At 42.0% G+C, this 17921-nt stretch overlaps 1 protein-coding gene across 1 annotated transcript in view; it reads left to right on the forward strand.

Moving 5' to 3' along the window:
- The window catches only part of AGBL1 (ATP/GTP binding protein-like 1), a 369489-nt gene that overhangs the window by 270619 nt on the left and 80949 nt on the right, over positions 1-17921 (forward strand). Inside the window, 1 exon segment of the mRNA XM_009335232.1 lies at positions 9923-10083. Coding sequence (XP_009333507.1) covers positions 9923-10083 — 161 coding nt within the window.

Consider the following 17921-nt stretch of genomic DNA (forward strand, 5'->3'; position numbering starts at 1 on the left):
TATGAAAAAGACAAATTAGCCTGGGGGGAGTCACTTATAATTTAGGAAAAAAGTATCAGGTAGCTCTCGAGTTGTATCAGCATAAGGGGATGGACATGCAGTGCATGAAAGGTTAGAGTAATGAAAGCTGAAATGGGAGAGGAAGGTGCGGAGCTGTAGATGGCTCTGTATCCTTACCTCTCACCTGCGGATCTCTGTATGAGGACCTATTTAAAGTAAGTTTTTAAGGGGACTGACACACAGAGGGTCTCAGGATAGTCTCTTCTGAACATGTGCACATAATTATTCCACTATGGAAGCTGGCATGTGGCATGTGATGTGGTCCGGGCAGGAAAACCACCACCAGGTGGAAGCTCTGCTCTGAGGCCATTGGCAGAAGGTCTTTGAGGAAATGAGTGATTTTGTGGAAAGCAGGCTTAGACCTGGAAAAAAGAAGTATGCTTCAAGGCATGATCAAAAGGTTCTGGAAGAAAATATGGGACCCTCAGGACTGGAATAATAAGAGATTGTGTAGGCTGAGATTTGGATGCATTCTGGAGCTATTTGTGCTGCCTTGGAGCCACAAGTACATTGACAGAGCTGGTAGGCAGCCAGGATGGGAACAGAGCGGGATGCTGTGGGACCATGCTGGCTGGTTTATACACAAAGACAATGCTCGCATGTTGTCTGTTGTGTTATTTTATATTTGGCTAAGGTTATAACTCACAGAATCAGATGAAACCCAGGTTTTGCTCCTGTAGGAGTTGTAAGGAAACTAAGGAACAGAGGATTTGAACTACTAAAAAGAAATCATTAAAAATGGCCAGCAGACTAGATAGCAGACTGTCTAAAACACGTTTAACAAGGTGCTAATTATGATTCCTCATGTTTAAATCTTACTCCATGGGATGAGAAGAACCATCAATAACAGAACCACAAGCACTGGAGTAACACAGGGATGAGGAAACACAATGACTGAGCGTGTTAATAGTGCCTTGATAGTATGGGGATTGGGGGATGAACGAGAAATGGTATATAAGGTTCGCCCATGGCTTTCAAGGGTGAACCAAGACTAGTTTTCATGCAGATTGGATTGCTGGGCATTCCAGATGAGTCAGAGCTGATAAAAAGTGAGCTTCCTGCAAAAAAAGGCTTCAAGGAATTTTGGGAGTTAGGGAGTGAGACACAAAAGCACTATTTGTATAGTCATAACCTAGTTAAAAGGCTGGAAAAAATTGGTAGGATACATAAGGCATCCTTGGGATGGAAAGAAATTGATAGTAAGCTGACTCCAGCTACCATTCTGTGAATTGGTGCTGGTCAATATTTCTAATTTTAATGACTGGAAGGAAAGAAAAACAGTAAGGTAATAAGATTTACTGTTTGCAGCTGATACAAATTATACAGTAGGAAGGAGGACTGAAAGATTGTGAGTACTAGAATGGAAGATGAAACATAGGCATGTTTCATAGGCAGGGTAAAGCATGTTTGAAGGAATAGTTTAAAGCATTTAGACGCATGGTTGGGCTCTGAATTAGCTCTAACCATTCAGGAAAACATAAGTAGCTATTAAAAAGGCAGCTTGATAAAGATGACTGTGCCATGCGCAGCAGCAGCAGCAGCAATAAAGAAAAAAGTGAATAAGATGTGTGAAGAAAGAGGTAGACTTGGAAGATGTTATAATATCCCTATAGACGTGAATGGTAATACTTCCTGTGGAGTATTGTGTTTGTTATGGGTCATTTCTTTTGTAAGAGACAAAGCCGTGATAAAGAGGGGCTAGAGGGAGCAGATGAAAGTGTTTAGTGGCCTGGAAGGCAGCTTCAATACGGGGAAAGCATTAGGGATACTAGAGCTATTGAGTTATAAAGGGAAGGAATAAAGCGTTACCGTGCAGAGCGCGCAGCGGCGTGCAGGAGTAACACTGAGCACCGTGTTGGGGAGAGGCTTTGCAGCGGTGTGGGTGTTTGGCGGCGGCGCAGCAGGAAGCGGGCTCGCCATCCCATTGGATTCTCCTCTATGTAACATTGCTGCCAGGCCAAGACACCATTTCACTGGTCTGCTAGTCCCCGTAATGCGCTGGCATGGGAGCAGAGCGACGGAGATAATGTGGGGCAGAGTGTTATCAGGCTGGAGCAACTGGGGTGATGTTTGGGTCATGCTGTGTTGGCTTCTCACTAAATGTACTCTAGTGCCTCAATCTCTGTGTTGATGCAACAGTGAGAGGCACCATGATCCTGGGGTCTCATTTTGGATGGGAAATAAAAGCACGCTAGCCTTGATGTGTCATTTTGGTCAATACATATTTTCATCACCTCTGTGATGAGAAGAATAGCATGTATTAGGGTGAGAGGGAAAGGCTGTAAGGTTTCCTCCATTGCAGTTTATAGCACGGTGGGTTTCAAGATGCAAGCTACTTTGGAAGTTCCCAGTATTGTTACTTTAAATACTTTAAAGCTACACAGAAAAATAACAAGGTGTTGTGTAGTATAATACAAGGATATGAGGACATTTCATGAAATTAAGATGCAACAATTGATTCTTTATATAATACACAATTAACCTGGGGATCCCCATAGTGGATGGCATTATGAAGACAAATACCTTATTAGGAATTTTTAAAGCAGGTTAGACACTTGATGAATAGCATCTGCATTTACATTAGCCAGAACAAAATTATAAGTACCATAAATCCTTTTGTTCCAAGGCATGTGGTGATCACCAGCCAAGATTAGAAAATTATTTTACTCTCGTGGTGAAATACGGCCAACCTGGATAAATTCATATCTGAAAATAAGACTTGGGTGGGCCAAGAGTCTGGTCACTTTTCTGTACACTGGAGTTATTTATACAGGCAAACTTTTAAGTGGAAGTAGAAAGGGAGGAAAAGTGATCCAGGGATTAGGCTGCCAATTTAGGACTTGCAAAATTTCAGCTTCTTGCTTTCCCAGACTGCTTTTAAGAGCTAATTCATTTGACACAGATTCTCAGACATACTTAGAGCTCCACCTCATACTTAATCTTCAGATACCTCAGGCTATAGCCTGTCTGTGACTTGTTCCAGGTTCCACAGTGTTCAGATAGCAGGAAAAAGGATGTATGTGAGAGAGAGTCATGGATAGATTACTGATGAATTGTCAAGGCATCGTCAGATGGGGCGATACCAGTTAACCTGTTGCAAATGCTGAGAGCATGGAGAAGCAAGGTGCTTTCCGGAATAAAGCACTCGACTGTCACTAACATAAGGTAGCTTGTTTTCCTCACGCTGGCCCAGAATCCCTATGTGACTTTGAACGGTTCTCTGGTTCTGTTCCTTGTCTGCCAAGTGTTCCTTGTCTACACAAGCTTAAGTGTCCCGGAGCAGCTGCAGGTTTCCTTTAGAAATTAGCGTGTTGGGATTTTTTTTGTTTTGTTTTTAATTTAAAAAAGCACATTGCCCATTGTTTTTGTTAGCTCTACTATCAAAAGCATGCCCTCTGGACTTTCACTTCCAAGAGCGCTCTTCTTCATCGGATGGTGCAGGCAGGCTTCTCCTCCACAGTCCTTAGAACAGAACTTGAGTCACTCCTGACCCTGTCACTGTGAAACAATGCAGACTCCTCCAAAGTGCTTAATTCTGGCCTGGCATATCATTCACTCAGCCTCTTCAGTTCCGTTTGAAAAGACACTGTGGGACGAGGTGAAATATTGCTCAGTGTCTGCAAAGAGAGGGATAATCTATTGATGCTAGTCCGGGTCTATCCAGAGCCTAAAAATAGGTCCCTAGCGTGTCACACGGTAATGAATGAGACAGAAAACCAATGTAGTACTCAACTTTATTGGAAAGCAGGAACTCTGCAAAGAATAGCATCTTCCTATATGGTTTGTCTGCATAGGGGGAAAATATCCTTATTTCTCTTTCTCTTTTTCTTCATCTCTCGTTCCTAACATGACCACCCTTCACAATTATGGCCCACATTAAAAAAAAAAAAATGTATAGTCTGTCCCTGTGCTATTCAAGAAGCAGTCTGGCAAAGCTGAGCTTTCTGTACCACCTTCAATCTTATACAGCAATGCAGAACAGGTATAACAGCATCCAATGGACACGGAATCATTCCCTATCCCACTAGTACCTCTCTGCATGTGTGCAGTCTTTGGGGAGGTGAGAAGTTAAATCCACCCCGTCCCCATCCTGGATAGCTTGCAATTTGTTGACATAAAACATGAGGTAGCAGTGTGTGCGATAGAGCGGCCAAAGTAGCTAGCTGAGGTTGGCAAATGCAACACTAATATAATTTCTTTGGCTCTTCCAACACGTGACGAGCTTGCCATATATTGAGGATAGAGTCATTCATGGGAGCTGATTAAGGAAGGGAGAAAGGACACTGAGGGCGGAGCAGAGAGGGAAAAGAAGTTGGGGAGGGAGAGAAGGGTGGAGGGAAAGGACAGGGAGACAGCCGTGGAAATACCTTGAGGGAAAGGTGTAGAGATAGGAATGTTGGACAAATAACTAGTCAGCACAGTGGAAAGAAGGAGGAAATGCTTCACGCAGTAGACCTGGAGAATTCATAATCTAAATAATTGTTTTGCTAGAGAACTTGGCTACAATTTTTGTTTGCTAAACCCCCAGTTCTCCTATGAGCAGGTTGTTCAGGACTCTTTCTCTAGCAGATTGGAGGGAGAAGGTATTTCATCTTCCCATTCGCTCCATTCCTTGAACAGTGTTACCTGTAACATACATATCTTTAAGAGTCCATTTGAATGATTAAAACAATAACCACTTCTTTGCTTCTGTACCCAGGAAGTTTTCTCAGCCAAAACACCAGCTGAGTTCAGCAAAAGTTTTGTGAGGAGATTCAAAGCAAGCTAGGCCTTGTTTCCTCGCCATGTGGCCAAAGTACCAGATGTAATGAGGACAGACATTCACAGCAAGGCACATCTCTCCAAGGGTGAGAAGGGGGTAGAGGTTTCCATTAGCTTTCTTCTTATTATCATTCCTCTATATCAGCACCCATTGACCTCAACAACTCCTTCTTCTTTCTCATTCTTTTATCTCTCCCGTCCTTTTATCTTCTGTCTCTAACTCTAGTCCCTCTCATCTTTCTTTCTAGAAATTCCTGCTAGTCTATTTTTTTTCTTGCATCTTCAACCTTTTCTGCTTGCTTAATCCTCTTGAAATCTTTTGGCCCAAATTCCCATCCACTCTGCTTCATCTGTTTTGCATGCTATACCTACTGCTTAGGGATCTCTGGGGCATGAGAAAACCTGGCTTATTCCCTGCTGTCCTAGTTGTCTAAATAGACAGTTCCCCAGCATGTGTCTGCACACTTTCATTCACAGCGGTTGAAAGAACAGTATCCTTTAGGACTGGCCCAAGCTAAAATTAAGGCTGCAGACACCAGGCACCAAATGTTTCATTCAGCTCCCTGGTTTATCCTGTAGAGCCTCCAAATGGTTTCTATTAGTATTCTGCGGGAGAGCTCACCCATGGAATTAGTGAGAAACCAGACTGTCAATTTATTTATACCCAGCCTTAGGGCATAACCACTGTGCATGTGTAAAGCTATTGAGATGCAGAGAATATTCTTTAAGTGTGTATATATATGTATTGACTGGAAGTGAGTTTGCAGGGAAAAGCTGTTGCCCCAAGGACTGAACAGTGACCAAAAGTGGGAGAGGCCGCTGACGTGGCTGTGCTGCGTGCCAAAGATCCCTTTTCTCTGAGTACAGGAAACAATTGAGCCCTCTGAAATCTTTTGTCTACTTGTGTTTATTGTTAACTTCTAACTCCAATTTTACTATAGCTGTAGTTACCCTTGTGAAGAAATTTCTTATTTAACTTCTGGAGTCCTTCCACCTTCTTCAACAATATCTGCGTTATGAAACTGTTGCTGCCTTTGGCTGCAGGAGTGTTTCAAGCATATAAGTGATGAATAACAAAGTTTTTTTCCATTGCATTGTCATTTAGCCTGTGAAGCATTTCGAGGGCAAGTTGAGAGAGATTGGAAGCATTTAGTTGTGGGTATTTATTTGATGCATCAGTGCTGAGTATGAATGAACTGTTTTTCCGGTATGATTTGATCAATTTTGGCTAGGAAAATTTGTATTGATAATGTCCTGGCCAAATGATAAGTCAAGGGATAGGGTTTTTTTTCCTGCTCCCCAGTTTCCTATTACTATGATAGTGTCAATTAAGAGATGCAGGTGAGCATCCTACTGCCCCAGCTGTTATGCTAGCAACAGTTTTGGCAGAAAAGGCAAAAAAATGAATTGGTCTAACTAGATCAAGAGTTAATAGACTAAGTGTCTGTTTCATTCATCTCATTGGCTGTGTCGCCTACCTCTGGAATTTGTTTCTTCCCATGAAAAATAAATATATCCACAACTTGGACTGTTATTAGGCGTCATCTCCTTCCATGCTGTCTGTTGCAGTATGAAAATGTGAAAAGGGATTAGGAAAGGTTGTTTAGCTCTATTATTCTCTATCATAACCAGGAAACAATTAACCTGCTATCCCTTAACATGATGCCTGCAAAAGACTGCATGACAGGGTCCATGGGACCGATAGACATATTTGTATTGCACAGTGGAGTGTGATGCAGCAAGCTGATGCTGGTCCAGACTGGTACTTTCATGTAACCGAGAGCAGAAACTATGCCATGTGAGCTGATCATCGAAGTAGGATAGCTTTGTTAGCATGTTTCTGAGGCTGGACTAATTAGGACTGATGAGCTTGTCTGCAGCGTTCTGGTGCAGAGATACTGTTTCCTGCTTCAGAATTTGCTTAGATTCTCCTGGCTTGGGAGGCTTTGCACCATGCTCCACTGCTCACATAGACGTGTCTAAAGGAGGACAGAGCCATAAAGCATTGTGCTAGAGAGAAAGATGGGGGCACTGAGAATCCAGACTGGCAGGACGCTGCAGGGGAGGTGCTGTCAGGCAGAGCAGCTTCCTCCTGTGCGGCTGTGGCAAACGCACCGTATGTTATCACTACATGTAAAGGCACCACAGCTTCGCTGCCATGGAGGTGTGCTTCCTACCAGCATATTAACCAAACCAAGGTGCACCACTTCTACTGTTCTTTTCTTCTTTCTTGCATTTCTTGCAGAATATTTTCACAACTCTGAGTTGTAAGCACAATCTCAAAATTTTTACAACTGCGTGTGCTGCACAGCTACAAGGGAAATGCCTGGAGACCAGGCTTCCCTTTCAGCAGTACAAGAGGGACCGATTATTAACCACTACACCAGCTCCTGGCACTGCTGGTAGATGCCATCGATTACATTAGTCTGATATGTCAGTTCTGTCAGCAGCTTCAGTTTAATGGTAGTCATGCTACGCACCTCCAGCTCCACCCTCTGCTGAGAGCTGAGGAGGGAGGAAGGAGAGGGAGAGAATTATCTGAGTTAAAAAATAAAAGTCTGTCTGTGTTTGAAGTGAATAAAGTATGTTAACAAGTAATGCTCTAGCTGAGGTTTCCAGCTGTTACTCCTGAGGTGTCTGGTATCAAAGCAATATGGGTCCATTGTACAGCAACTAACTTCAGTGCGTGAGCAATTACTGTCTGAGGCTTCTGAGGTATATTATAGCTTTATTATTATTATTTCCCTGCTCGTAGTTTCTTAAGGCCTCTTCATATCCTGAATAATGCTCCAGGGAATCATAAAGCCACAGGCTGAGTTTTAGCATAGTCATTATTCGCATCTCCTGGATTGATAGGTATTTAGTATGTTGCCTTGATCTTGGAAGTAAGACCCTGAGATGCACCCCAGGGAAAGCCACGAGATGTTCTTTGTATTTTTTGCCCCTGACAAAATAACTCTTTTGCTGTGGAAATGACATATTTTTGCTCAGAAATGTCACCACTTCTGCCTGCCGATTGTAACTCTGCCACACTAAAATATCTTAAGTCTTTTAAAGTAAAATAATAAAACATTTAGGAATCTGTGCAGAGCTGCTAAGCACTCTCATTGTTTTGCGTTAATGACCCTTGGTTCCCATAAGCCTCTCCCTCTGTTTTCTTACTATTATTAATTATTGCTGTAGTTCATTGTACCTGGATCTTGCTTGGCAAAGCTTGCAGTGGAGGTGAATAGGATGTAGAGAAGAAATGATGTCAGAGATTTGCCCACTGTGATAAAAATGCTTAAGAAACTGTTCTGAGAGCAGAAATCAGTTCTCTGGAGACCCTAGACCCTGCCTGGTACTGGGGCTATGTTTTCTCAGATTGTTTGCGTGCTCTTCTGGGCAGGTCCTGTGCGTATCTAGTTGTCCGGCCACTCAGTATATGTTTGAGATGTCTATTATTTTTTGTTGTTCACGTTCATCATCATAATTACAGATTTGCGCTTTGCTCACAGGATCTCAGAAAGGAAGCAGATTTACAACTTCTTTATTATAAGAATATGCATTTTTTCATCAGATAGGGCATTTGTAATGCCAGATGATATTTGCATATGCTGGATCTGCTAGAGATGAAGTGGTGATTTTCACCCTGTCCAAGTAGTTCATGTCCTCTAACAAAAATGCACAAAAGAAAGCTTTGCAAGAGAGCTGCAGAAGTTCGCAAGAAATCTCTTCTTTCTTCCATCCACCTGCATGTTTTTGGCTCAGAAATAATCTCTCTCAGTTCTACAGAGCTGTTCAGACCCAAAGATCCCAAAGCACTTTACAAATGCAACAACTTTATACAGAAAAAAAAACCCCAACGTGAGATCAGAGCTCAGCCTCCTGTCATGGATTAGTGGAACAGTACGGGCTTCGTTACCCATAAGATGTTCACTAACAAATATCTAATAGAAAGTCAAGTACAGGCCATACTGACATGGAGTTCACATCATGTATATGGCTACTGCCAGGACAGTGAGCGTGGACTCCTGGGAGTTATAAGGAAACAGTCTTGGAAATGGAGCTGGAGCTCTTGGCCGCAGAGATGTTTTGTGCTGCAAAAGCGCATAGGGTTGATATTGGCAGAGGCAGCAATTGTTCAGCAATTGATTCAACCCCTGATGTGAAAGCATTAAGGAGTACGTGTGATGCGGTCACTAAATGCCAAAGATGAAGGATTTTGCAGTTTCTTAGTTTCTTTTTAGCATATCTGAGCTTTGTTTGTCTCCTGCCTTCTCACCACTTGCATGAAACTGCCATTGATTACATTGACTTACTCCTATGCAGGCCCTTGGTGTGTTTCTTCTTTGCTAGATCTTTATTTTATTTTTTTAATTAGTGAAAAAACAAACACAGGCTATTCATAATCAGGGTTCTTCCAAGCAAGGATCCACAACTTGGAGGAGTCCTCCCTTGAAAGATGATGTTGATAATCCAAACCCTGTTTGTGCTTCTCTGTCTCTGATTATCTCTGCTGGAGACACATCAGCTTTAAATAGACTGAGAAATTCCTTAGAGGTGTTTGTTATTTTGCAATTACTTTGCAATTGATTTTCTTAAAAACCAATTCATAACTTGTTAAATATCTCTTCCCCCTTTCTCCCCCCCCCCCCCCCCCCCGCAGCCTTTTTTATCTTTGCCACTGCCCAGCGTTTATAACCATAGGACCTATTTTTTTCCCATGGCTTAGGGAGAGGACTCATCTACAGAGAGAAAGAAAAAATGAGTGCTAATGATTTGTAAAAGTGGATTTACAGTCAGATCCTCCTGGAGTCTAATTCTTACAATGCCTTCTTCTGTGAATGTAGTCAAGGCAGTTAAACTATTTGCCTCTGTTTCCCCATTTGTAAAATAGAGGCTATTTTAGAATAGCTTCTGTAGACCAAGTGCTATCAGTTAATTGACAAATGATTCTGTAGGGGAAATTTCCATATGTAGCAAACGTGAATGAACCCCTAATTCAGAACGGAAGGATGGACGCTAAGAGTTGTCCTCCTTCTGCAGAACAAGCCTGACCCTTTCCATGTACCTGTGAAATGCACACTCAGCAGTGAAACTTTCTGCTTCTCTCCATCAGGGCCTGCAGCTGGGAACCCAAGAGCTGGAGGAGATGGGAAGCAAGTTTTGCCTTGGTTTGCTCATTCTGCACCTCAAATCCCTGCCCTGCAGCAGGAAGGTGATGGCTCAGGCAGCACTCCTGTTAGATCTGGAGGAGGAGGTAACAGACCGGGTACAAAGGTCAGTGATAGTAGTATTCAGAGGGTTCTCCTGTGGGAATCAAGTTAGGGGGATATGTTTTGGGTTTAAATCTGCAGAAAAGGACTCTTCTTATGGCTGAGATTTGCATCTTGGGAACTGGAGTGTATTGAGAGTGACTGGAAATGAAGATACAATTGACTCCCAAAGAAACTACTAAAACAGTGGTTCCATGCCCTGCAGCCATCCACGTGGGTAAAAAAGTGAAATAAAAGGACCTGATTTCTATTTTCTGGTGAATATCCATTTTCCTATCAAAACTGCTTACTGGAGAATAGGAATGGTACTGACCCAGAAAAATGGAACAAAAGAGCAGGAAACATTTTGCTGCTCACTGGAGTGTCAGGTGGTGTTCTGTCCACCTCAAATCCTCCATGGAGAGGATGTTTTACAAGGAAGACGTTCTGTAAGAGCTGCAGGGTAGGGAAGAAATATTGCAGATTAGAAAAGGACTTTGATAGCATGATTTAGAAACTGTAAGTCTGATTCTGCAACGATACTCCCAGAAATTCCTCTTTTCCTCACTGACTTGAGTCCTGCAGACATTTAGAGAATAGATTTGTGACTTTTTGATGCATAGGAAGAAATCATGATCCCACTGATTATTTAGGAGGTGTTTTTTCTAAATTGCAAAATTAATTTATTTGCTTCCTACATTCAGTGGGATGTATTTAAGTGAGGTTGTTCCGTTATAAATATATGGGGAATTTGACCTGGATAAGCGTCAGAGTATGGGACTCTTCAGCTTGAATTTGTGGTGAAGCAGAAATAGAACAGAAATTCTTTCTAGGCCACCGTCACTTGTTAGTTCTATGTGCAAGCACATATGCTTGCAATAATGTTTTTCCAAGACAAATGGAGAAAGAAAACTTAGTGATGTGATGTGATTTGAAACTCCCCAATGGCTTTGTCATCAAAGAGCTCTCTCAGCTTCATCAATGAAAAGCAAGTTTTTCACTTGCAGAAATGCCCCTATAATTTATAGCAGGCTTCCAGTCTTCCCCCTGCAGGAATACTTAACCGACGTTACCACCACCTGTTCCTCATGCCAAAAACCATTCTTACAAGCTTGTTCGCAGCTTTAAATGTTTATGAGGGACAATGAAAAAAGAGGGCTAAAACGTACAGACATTCCTTTGGATTAGCTGTGCTCGCTTGTACATGTGAACATATAAAAGAAACAATTAAGGCGTATACTGAACACCCATGTTGTGGACAGCCATCCGACAAATCATTGGTATATCATGAGCGAGAACTACTGAAGCCTGGCTAGGTGGATGGCTTTGAGATATAAATCAAACTCTCACTTTTGAACTGGAGCTAGAAGGGCTTTTGCATGAAAATAACTTATCTTATGGGAAGAAAAACATCAAACCCTGGCTAGCCTCAGACACTGAAAAAAAGCCATCTGGTCACAGTAACTCAGTGAGCATTTTCCCTGATCTTTGTAGTCTTCTGTTACTTTTTCCTTTAGCTGGTTTTATATTAATAGGAATTCATTCCATTTTCCCAATATTGTGTGGTAGTTAATCAGTACCAAAATAATAGTAAGAAGCTCTCTAACTACAAATATTTTTAAAGACGTTAACAAAAAAAAAGAAAGTTCCCTTACTTTGTAAAACTCGCATATTGTTCCAAATGTGTCCATGATAGCTGAAAGCAAAGCCTTATACCCCTTCAAGTTTGCCCGGCATTAGTGAGTCCCTCCATGGCATCCAGGGATGTAAAGTCAGTGCTAAAAGCCAGCGTGACAGTTACTTATTCCTCTTCACTCCACTGGGTATAATTGCAGGTTTGTAGAATTTTAGTAGCTTAGGTGCAATTTGTTACCATTTGCAGACCAGGTAAACAGCTGAATTGTTTAATCCCACCTCGATATGTCATATTGCAGGAGCCTGTTGCAGAAGGCTGGGAGGAGGGAGGTGCAGGGACCAAAGGATTTGCTTTTCTTTTTTAAAAACAAATAAATAATGGAAAATGTTTGTGCAGTATATTCATTCTGATTCAGAAAATTAATACTTCGCTCCTGGATTTCTGTGAATCTAGTCAAGAGAATTGCACGATTTTATTTTAGTGGGAATAAGAGCCCTACTGGAACCAATGGAAGAATGCAGAATATAGAGAGCACACTGATACAGGCAGGAGGGCAGCTATTTCCACACCGCTCTCTCAACTCACAGACTTTGAAAAAAAAATTATTCTCCGTCAAAACATTTCTCTGGAGGAAGCTGAGGGGTACCACTCAGTCTAATCTTACTCCATAAAGATTAAATTTAATCTAGCTCTTTTAGGTAACACAAGGAGGTCACCAGTGCCTTGCAGCTTACTGGTGGTATATCGTTACATCAATGGAAATTATAGTTTGCTGCTTCCTAGACTAGGCTCATCTTTATGGGTTTAAGGAGAATGAAATGTTTGTAGTTTAAAACTAGCTCTGTCGTCTTCTGTGGCTACCACAAAAATGCACAGCATCCTTGAATGCTTTCTAAACCCTCTGCTTCCGAAAGTGTGAGTAGATGTGAATGAAAATACCCAATTTTTTCTGTGCCTTTGCCAAAGCAGAGTCAGACTTGGGTATCCTTCAGGTGCAGCACAGGAAAAGTCTGGGCAGTTACCTTTTGTGATTTTTTTCTTATATGCTTTACATCATGAATAGCGGTGGCTTTAAACAGCTTGCAGGCTGTCCCTATTCCAGAAGTCTGCACTGTCCTGGTCCCAGGAAATGATATGCATGATAGATATTTAAGTGGGAAGCAATGGCTCTGACTGTAGCTAATGTTTTCTGGCAAAGGAAAGTGTGTCCCAAAGACTGTCCTGCTGACATGTCTAGAAAAAGGTACAAATATAGGTGATTCTTATGAGAGCAGTATTCACCAATATCAAAAGAAAAGAATTAGTATTGTTCAACCTTGATGAAAAAGTAAGCTTTATTTAGTTGTTAGGGTTTTGTTTTGTGGAAAGCAAGCTGAAATTATGCTGTGAGCAGTGTGATGCATTGCACAGTGCTTAAGTTAAATATGTCTGTCTCAATCTAATGTGTTTCCTTAATACGTGTTTCTGAGTGCCCATCTCTGTAGTACTCTGGGTGACAGGTCAAGCTGTGGAACAAGAAGTTAATCCAGCACTCTGGATATAGCTGACTCCCAGATGAAATGTCTCATTGCAAAGGTACATAGATCAAAAGCTGTGGAGCCAGAGATCTCTTCTGTTGTGAAATCCCTGCAGTTCATGTCCTGCATTTGTCTCTCTTTGCCCTGGTGTCTGTGTGCGTGGCATTGACTTGGCATCTCGGCATCTCCCTCCGACAGCAAACATTTTCCCCTGTCAGGGTTTATAACTGTATGTGTCTTTTAATTTTCCTCTTCAGGCTGTCTCTGCTCTGGATATTTTGCAGCCTTTTTAATTCACTACTGCTGTGAAGGGGATGAAGGAGCAGGCTGGACCCTGCCTGCTTCCCTGGAATAAATTATTTGCTGTGCACCTTACATAGCTCTGTCAGAATCAGTGGTCAGTGAATTGGAGCAAGGTAATAGCTGCCAGGGAAGTGACTGGTCTAATGGAGGCACCCTGTGTGAATGGGGGATTTCTCACACCAGACCAGGTCCATTGTGTTCAGTGTACTGTCTCTGATGAGCCAAAGAAAGGTGGAAGAAACCTTTAGCAGACCTAACTTAAATAGAGTTTGTACACAGGCAAGAATTTCTTCCTGTCCCCAGTTTACAGTCTGTCTTTCTCCTAAAGTCTGAACAGTAAACAGAATCATTTACAAGCATGAGTGGGATAACCGTTGGCACAAGTTTGCAGCAGAGGCAGAATAGCAAAGTAGCTGCATCTGAGAATAAGCAAAGGGGACTGAACTTCCGTCAGTGGGGTTATACTGCTAATAGGAGAGTAGAATTTTCCCCTAAAACTGGGAAATCCTTGGACATCATGAAGTTGGCCTAACAGCTCTGTGTTACTGGTCCTCAACATGTCTATATGGCGGCTGTCTCACGAACATGCCAAAAGGTGGAGAAAGTATAAGTTGCAGTACACACATAAGACACATTAGAGCTACAATGCGTGATGGTGAGGAAGAGGGGTTAAATTGCTTCAGGTATTAGCCGGACTCTTAATTAGCACCCTGTGCTCCTGGGACACTTCATATTCACTCTTCTCACACTTATTCAGGCATTACCACCCTCACGTTCACCAGACCTACTTAGGGACCCAGTTGTTTGTGGCTTTTCTTTTCACAAGTGATATTTAGGTGTTTTTCTGCATCAGCTATTTTCTCCACCACCATTCAATAGGGCTGGTCTTACGGACCACTCTGACAAGGTCAAAGGCCAATTATGTGGAGAATTTTCTGGGCTTTGCAGCCACCTTCAAAAAAACAAAGCAATGTGTCAGGTGCTCATACAGGCACTTTATTCTGCCATTTCCCAAACTTGACCTCACAAGCATGCTATTGCCATGCCCCAGGAAGAATCACTATTTTGCATTTCCAGCCTCCCGCCATGCCTTGCAGTCAATTCTGGCATTCAGAAGCTCTCTGCTGGGGAAACTAAATGCCAGCTTGTACTTCAGACATTGTGTTTTTTGATAATAGGTTTCATGCCTCATTTGCTGTAAAAGCAATAAGGTTTTAAGTCAGTGCTGTCCAGGTAACTTCACATTTGTCATGACCACAAAAAAGGATGGGAAGTGACTGTTTATTCACTTAAAGCAGGTTTAAGAGAGAGAGAAAGCAAGAGCAACCCCCCACTATAGGTATCCTCCCCTTCTTCCTCATGGTTTCAACTGATGGCACATTCCTTCATTTTCTTTTTCTCTGTCCTCCAGGTTGTGCTAGGGAATCTTTTGCATGCACTGCAGCAATTGTAGCCATTTGTTCATGAGACACATCTTATATGTTGAGACAGGCTTTTGCAAAGTTATTATGCATTTTCTGCTGACTCAGATATTATTCATCTCATAGAATCATATAATCATTAAGGTTGGAAAAGACCTCTAAGATGATCGAGTCCAACCGTCAACCCAACACCACCGTGCCCACTAAACCATGTCCCTAAGCGCCTCATCTACACGTCTTTTAAATACTTCCAGGGATGGTGACTCCACCACTTCCCTGGGCAGCCTCTTCCAATGTTTAACCACTCTTTCAGTGAAGAAATTTTTCTCCTGTGTTTCTTCATCGTTTCTTACCTTTCTTGAGCAGAGCCAAATCTCTCTCCAACCCAGATGGTAAATATGTCTAGCTCTGCTATTAATCAAAAGCAGAATGCTTAATCACTGCTCCGGTCCTTTGTTCAGATGTAATCTTTTCATCTTCCATAGACTGAGCAGTGTTAGATTGGTCAGAGTATGGATGGCAAATCCAAGAATTGACAAGAAGGATCTGCAGATCATTCGGAACTGTGCTTGCTCTTCTATACCCCATTGATGCTCCATCGCAATCCTGGATAGTATTGAGCTGTTGGATTTCCCATCTTTCTGCTATAATGCACCTTCCCCTGATTATGGCTGTGCAAGCAATTCCACTCACCTTTTAAGCTATGTGGCCAAAATGTGATTCAGATCAAACTAAAGTGAATTTGAGGAGATGAAGCAGACAAGAAAGAGGAAAGTTCAAGCAACAAAATAGTGTAGATGGAGCAAAGTATGCTCGCTTCATCTGGGATATCTTTAGTGCCTCTTTGAATAGCAGAAAGGTAGCATTATACCTTTGTGCAGTGATGGGAAATGGCTCCCTTGCCTGGTGGGTTGGGTCTTCCCGTAGTTATGGGTGAATGTGGGTGTCATTCCTTGACGTTATATTTGTTTTGATTATACAAACTGGAACAAATTTCAACTTGAAGGGTTTGAGTGCAAGACAGTGCTTCACCCTGCAAAATACCCCATCACCTCGCAGTCAGGGTGTACCAGCAGTTGTGGCATCCAGTCCCCTGAGGCAGACTGGACAGTTGGACTCTGGGCAGTCCTCTGACACGTGGATGAAGATGAAAGTGCTTTTTCACCATGTAGTGAATCTAAACCTATGGGGGAAAAATCAGCAGGAAAAAAATTTTGATTCAGATTTCTATTTGGTTGAAGCATCATTTCTCTTTAAGTAAAGATCTGGTGCATTTTTAACCTTGATCATCTGTAGACGTTTAATACCTTATGGCAGCTTTCAGAAGAGGAGGTTGTTTATTGATTCTATTTTTTAGCTTAGTCACAGATTTTATTGCTGGTAAAGGAATTTGATATTTCTACTGCATTATGAGCAGCGGTATTTCTGTATTTGGATGCTGGAGAGAAAAGTGCTGTTGAAATGCATTTACCTAAGTAAGCCAAACTACCGTGTCGCTTTGGTGGTGCAGAACACAGGGCAAAAGGTGTTTCTAATGTATTTCGTGTAACACCTGTGAGAGCACAGTCTGACATTAACTCAATGTGACCGGTCTGAGAGTAGCTGAAGCTGGGCTTTGGAGCTGTCTCATGTTGCTGTAACCATTTAGGATCAGTTCAGGAAATGCCTTAACTCCTGACTGTCTTACAACACTCTCCAGTGATCTTTCACACTGATGTTGCAAAAGAGTGGTATCTTCTTGCCCCTCCCAGGGTCTGACCTAAAGAATTGCTGCCTCTGCTATCGAGAGGAAAAAACCTCAGATTTCAAGTTTGGATCTATTACTGGCTTTAGATTTTATTGTCATTATGTGCCTTGATAATCTCGTTTTCTAAATAAGACGGTGAATCTTCTTCCATCCACCCCTTCATCCTTCTTATCCTGCACTCTTCAGCGCCTCTCCTTTGTTATTGCGAGAATACAAGCCCAGTGAATTCTTTGGAGGTTCAGCCAAGCAATGCAACCTATAATGAATATATTTGGTATTCAGAAGGCTTTCATGTAGCTGTTCACAGGTGAGCCACTGTAATTCAGCAACTTTTCGTTAACACTTTCTGGAGCTGTCCCTATTTTCCTCCTATCGATTTTTATTATTATAATTATTATGAAATACCTTGGGAGCTGCACAGCTTCTGTTGATTGTTATCAAATGCTAGCCCCAGCTATGCCAGGCTGGGTACAATTATTCACACTTATTTCTGAGGTAATTAATTTATCATTTAATAGCTAATAATAGCAATTTAAATAGCAGCAGAAAAGAAGGAGAGTAAAGGAGCAAATGGAAGAGAAAGAGATCATAGAAGGAACTTCAAACATGCACAAAAGCACTGCTTGCTATCATACCTCTCTGAGGTTATTCAAATCACTGTACACGTACAGATCTGACTGGACTACGGATAATGAACTTGTATATATCCAGCAGAACAAATGAGCTCTGCATTGCCCTTTCTGTGAGGCATATCGCTATAGTACTGTCTGGTATTAGACATTTTTGTATTGATTAGGAGCATCTGTATTTCTGCGGTGCAGTCCTTTTCCCTTAAGATCTAACTTGAAATATGAAAACCACTGGGGCCCTTCACATGCTGGGATAGAAAAATAAAGCTGATTTGCTATCAAGTGTTCAGAAGTGATTCCCATTTATGAAGTGTCCCCCAAAGAAATGCATTGGAGGGATGTACGCTTTCTTCTGAGGTGGCCTTTATATAGACCAAGATAGTGCTGACACTGGGACAGAATAGATGGGTTTTTTTCTAAGAGGGTACAGGAGATGATGGGAGGATCAGTCTGTTTAGACTATTGGTCATCTTGAATGCAGGCAGAGGTGGGATTTCAGACTGAATCATCCTGTCACAGGTCTAGTGCTGAAGACGCAGGTTCAGAGGACAATATATAGCCTTATACAGACTATATGTATACTGCAGCAGTAGCTGAAACACCAGCTGCA

Source organism: Pygoscelis adeliae, unplaced genomic scaffold (genome assembly GCF_000699105.1).
Source record: "Pygoscelis adeliae isolate BGI_AS28 unplaced genomic scaffold, ASM69910v1 Scaffold21, whole genome shotgun sequence".
Taxonomy (NCBI): Eukaryota; Metazoa; Chordata; class Aves; order Sphenisciformes; family Spheniscidae; genus Pygoscelis; species Pygoscelis adeliae.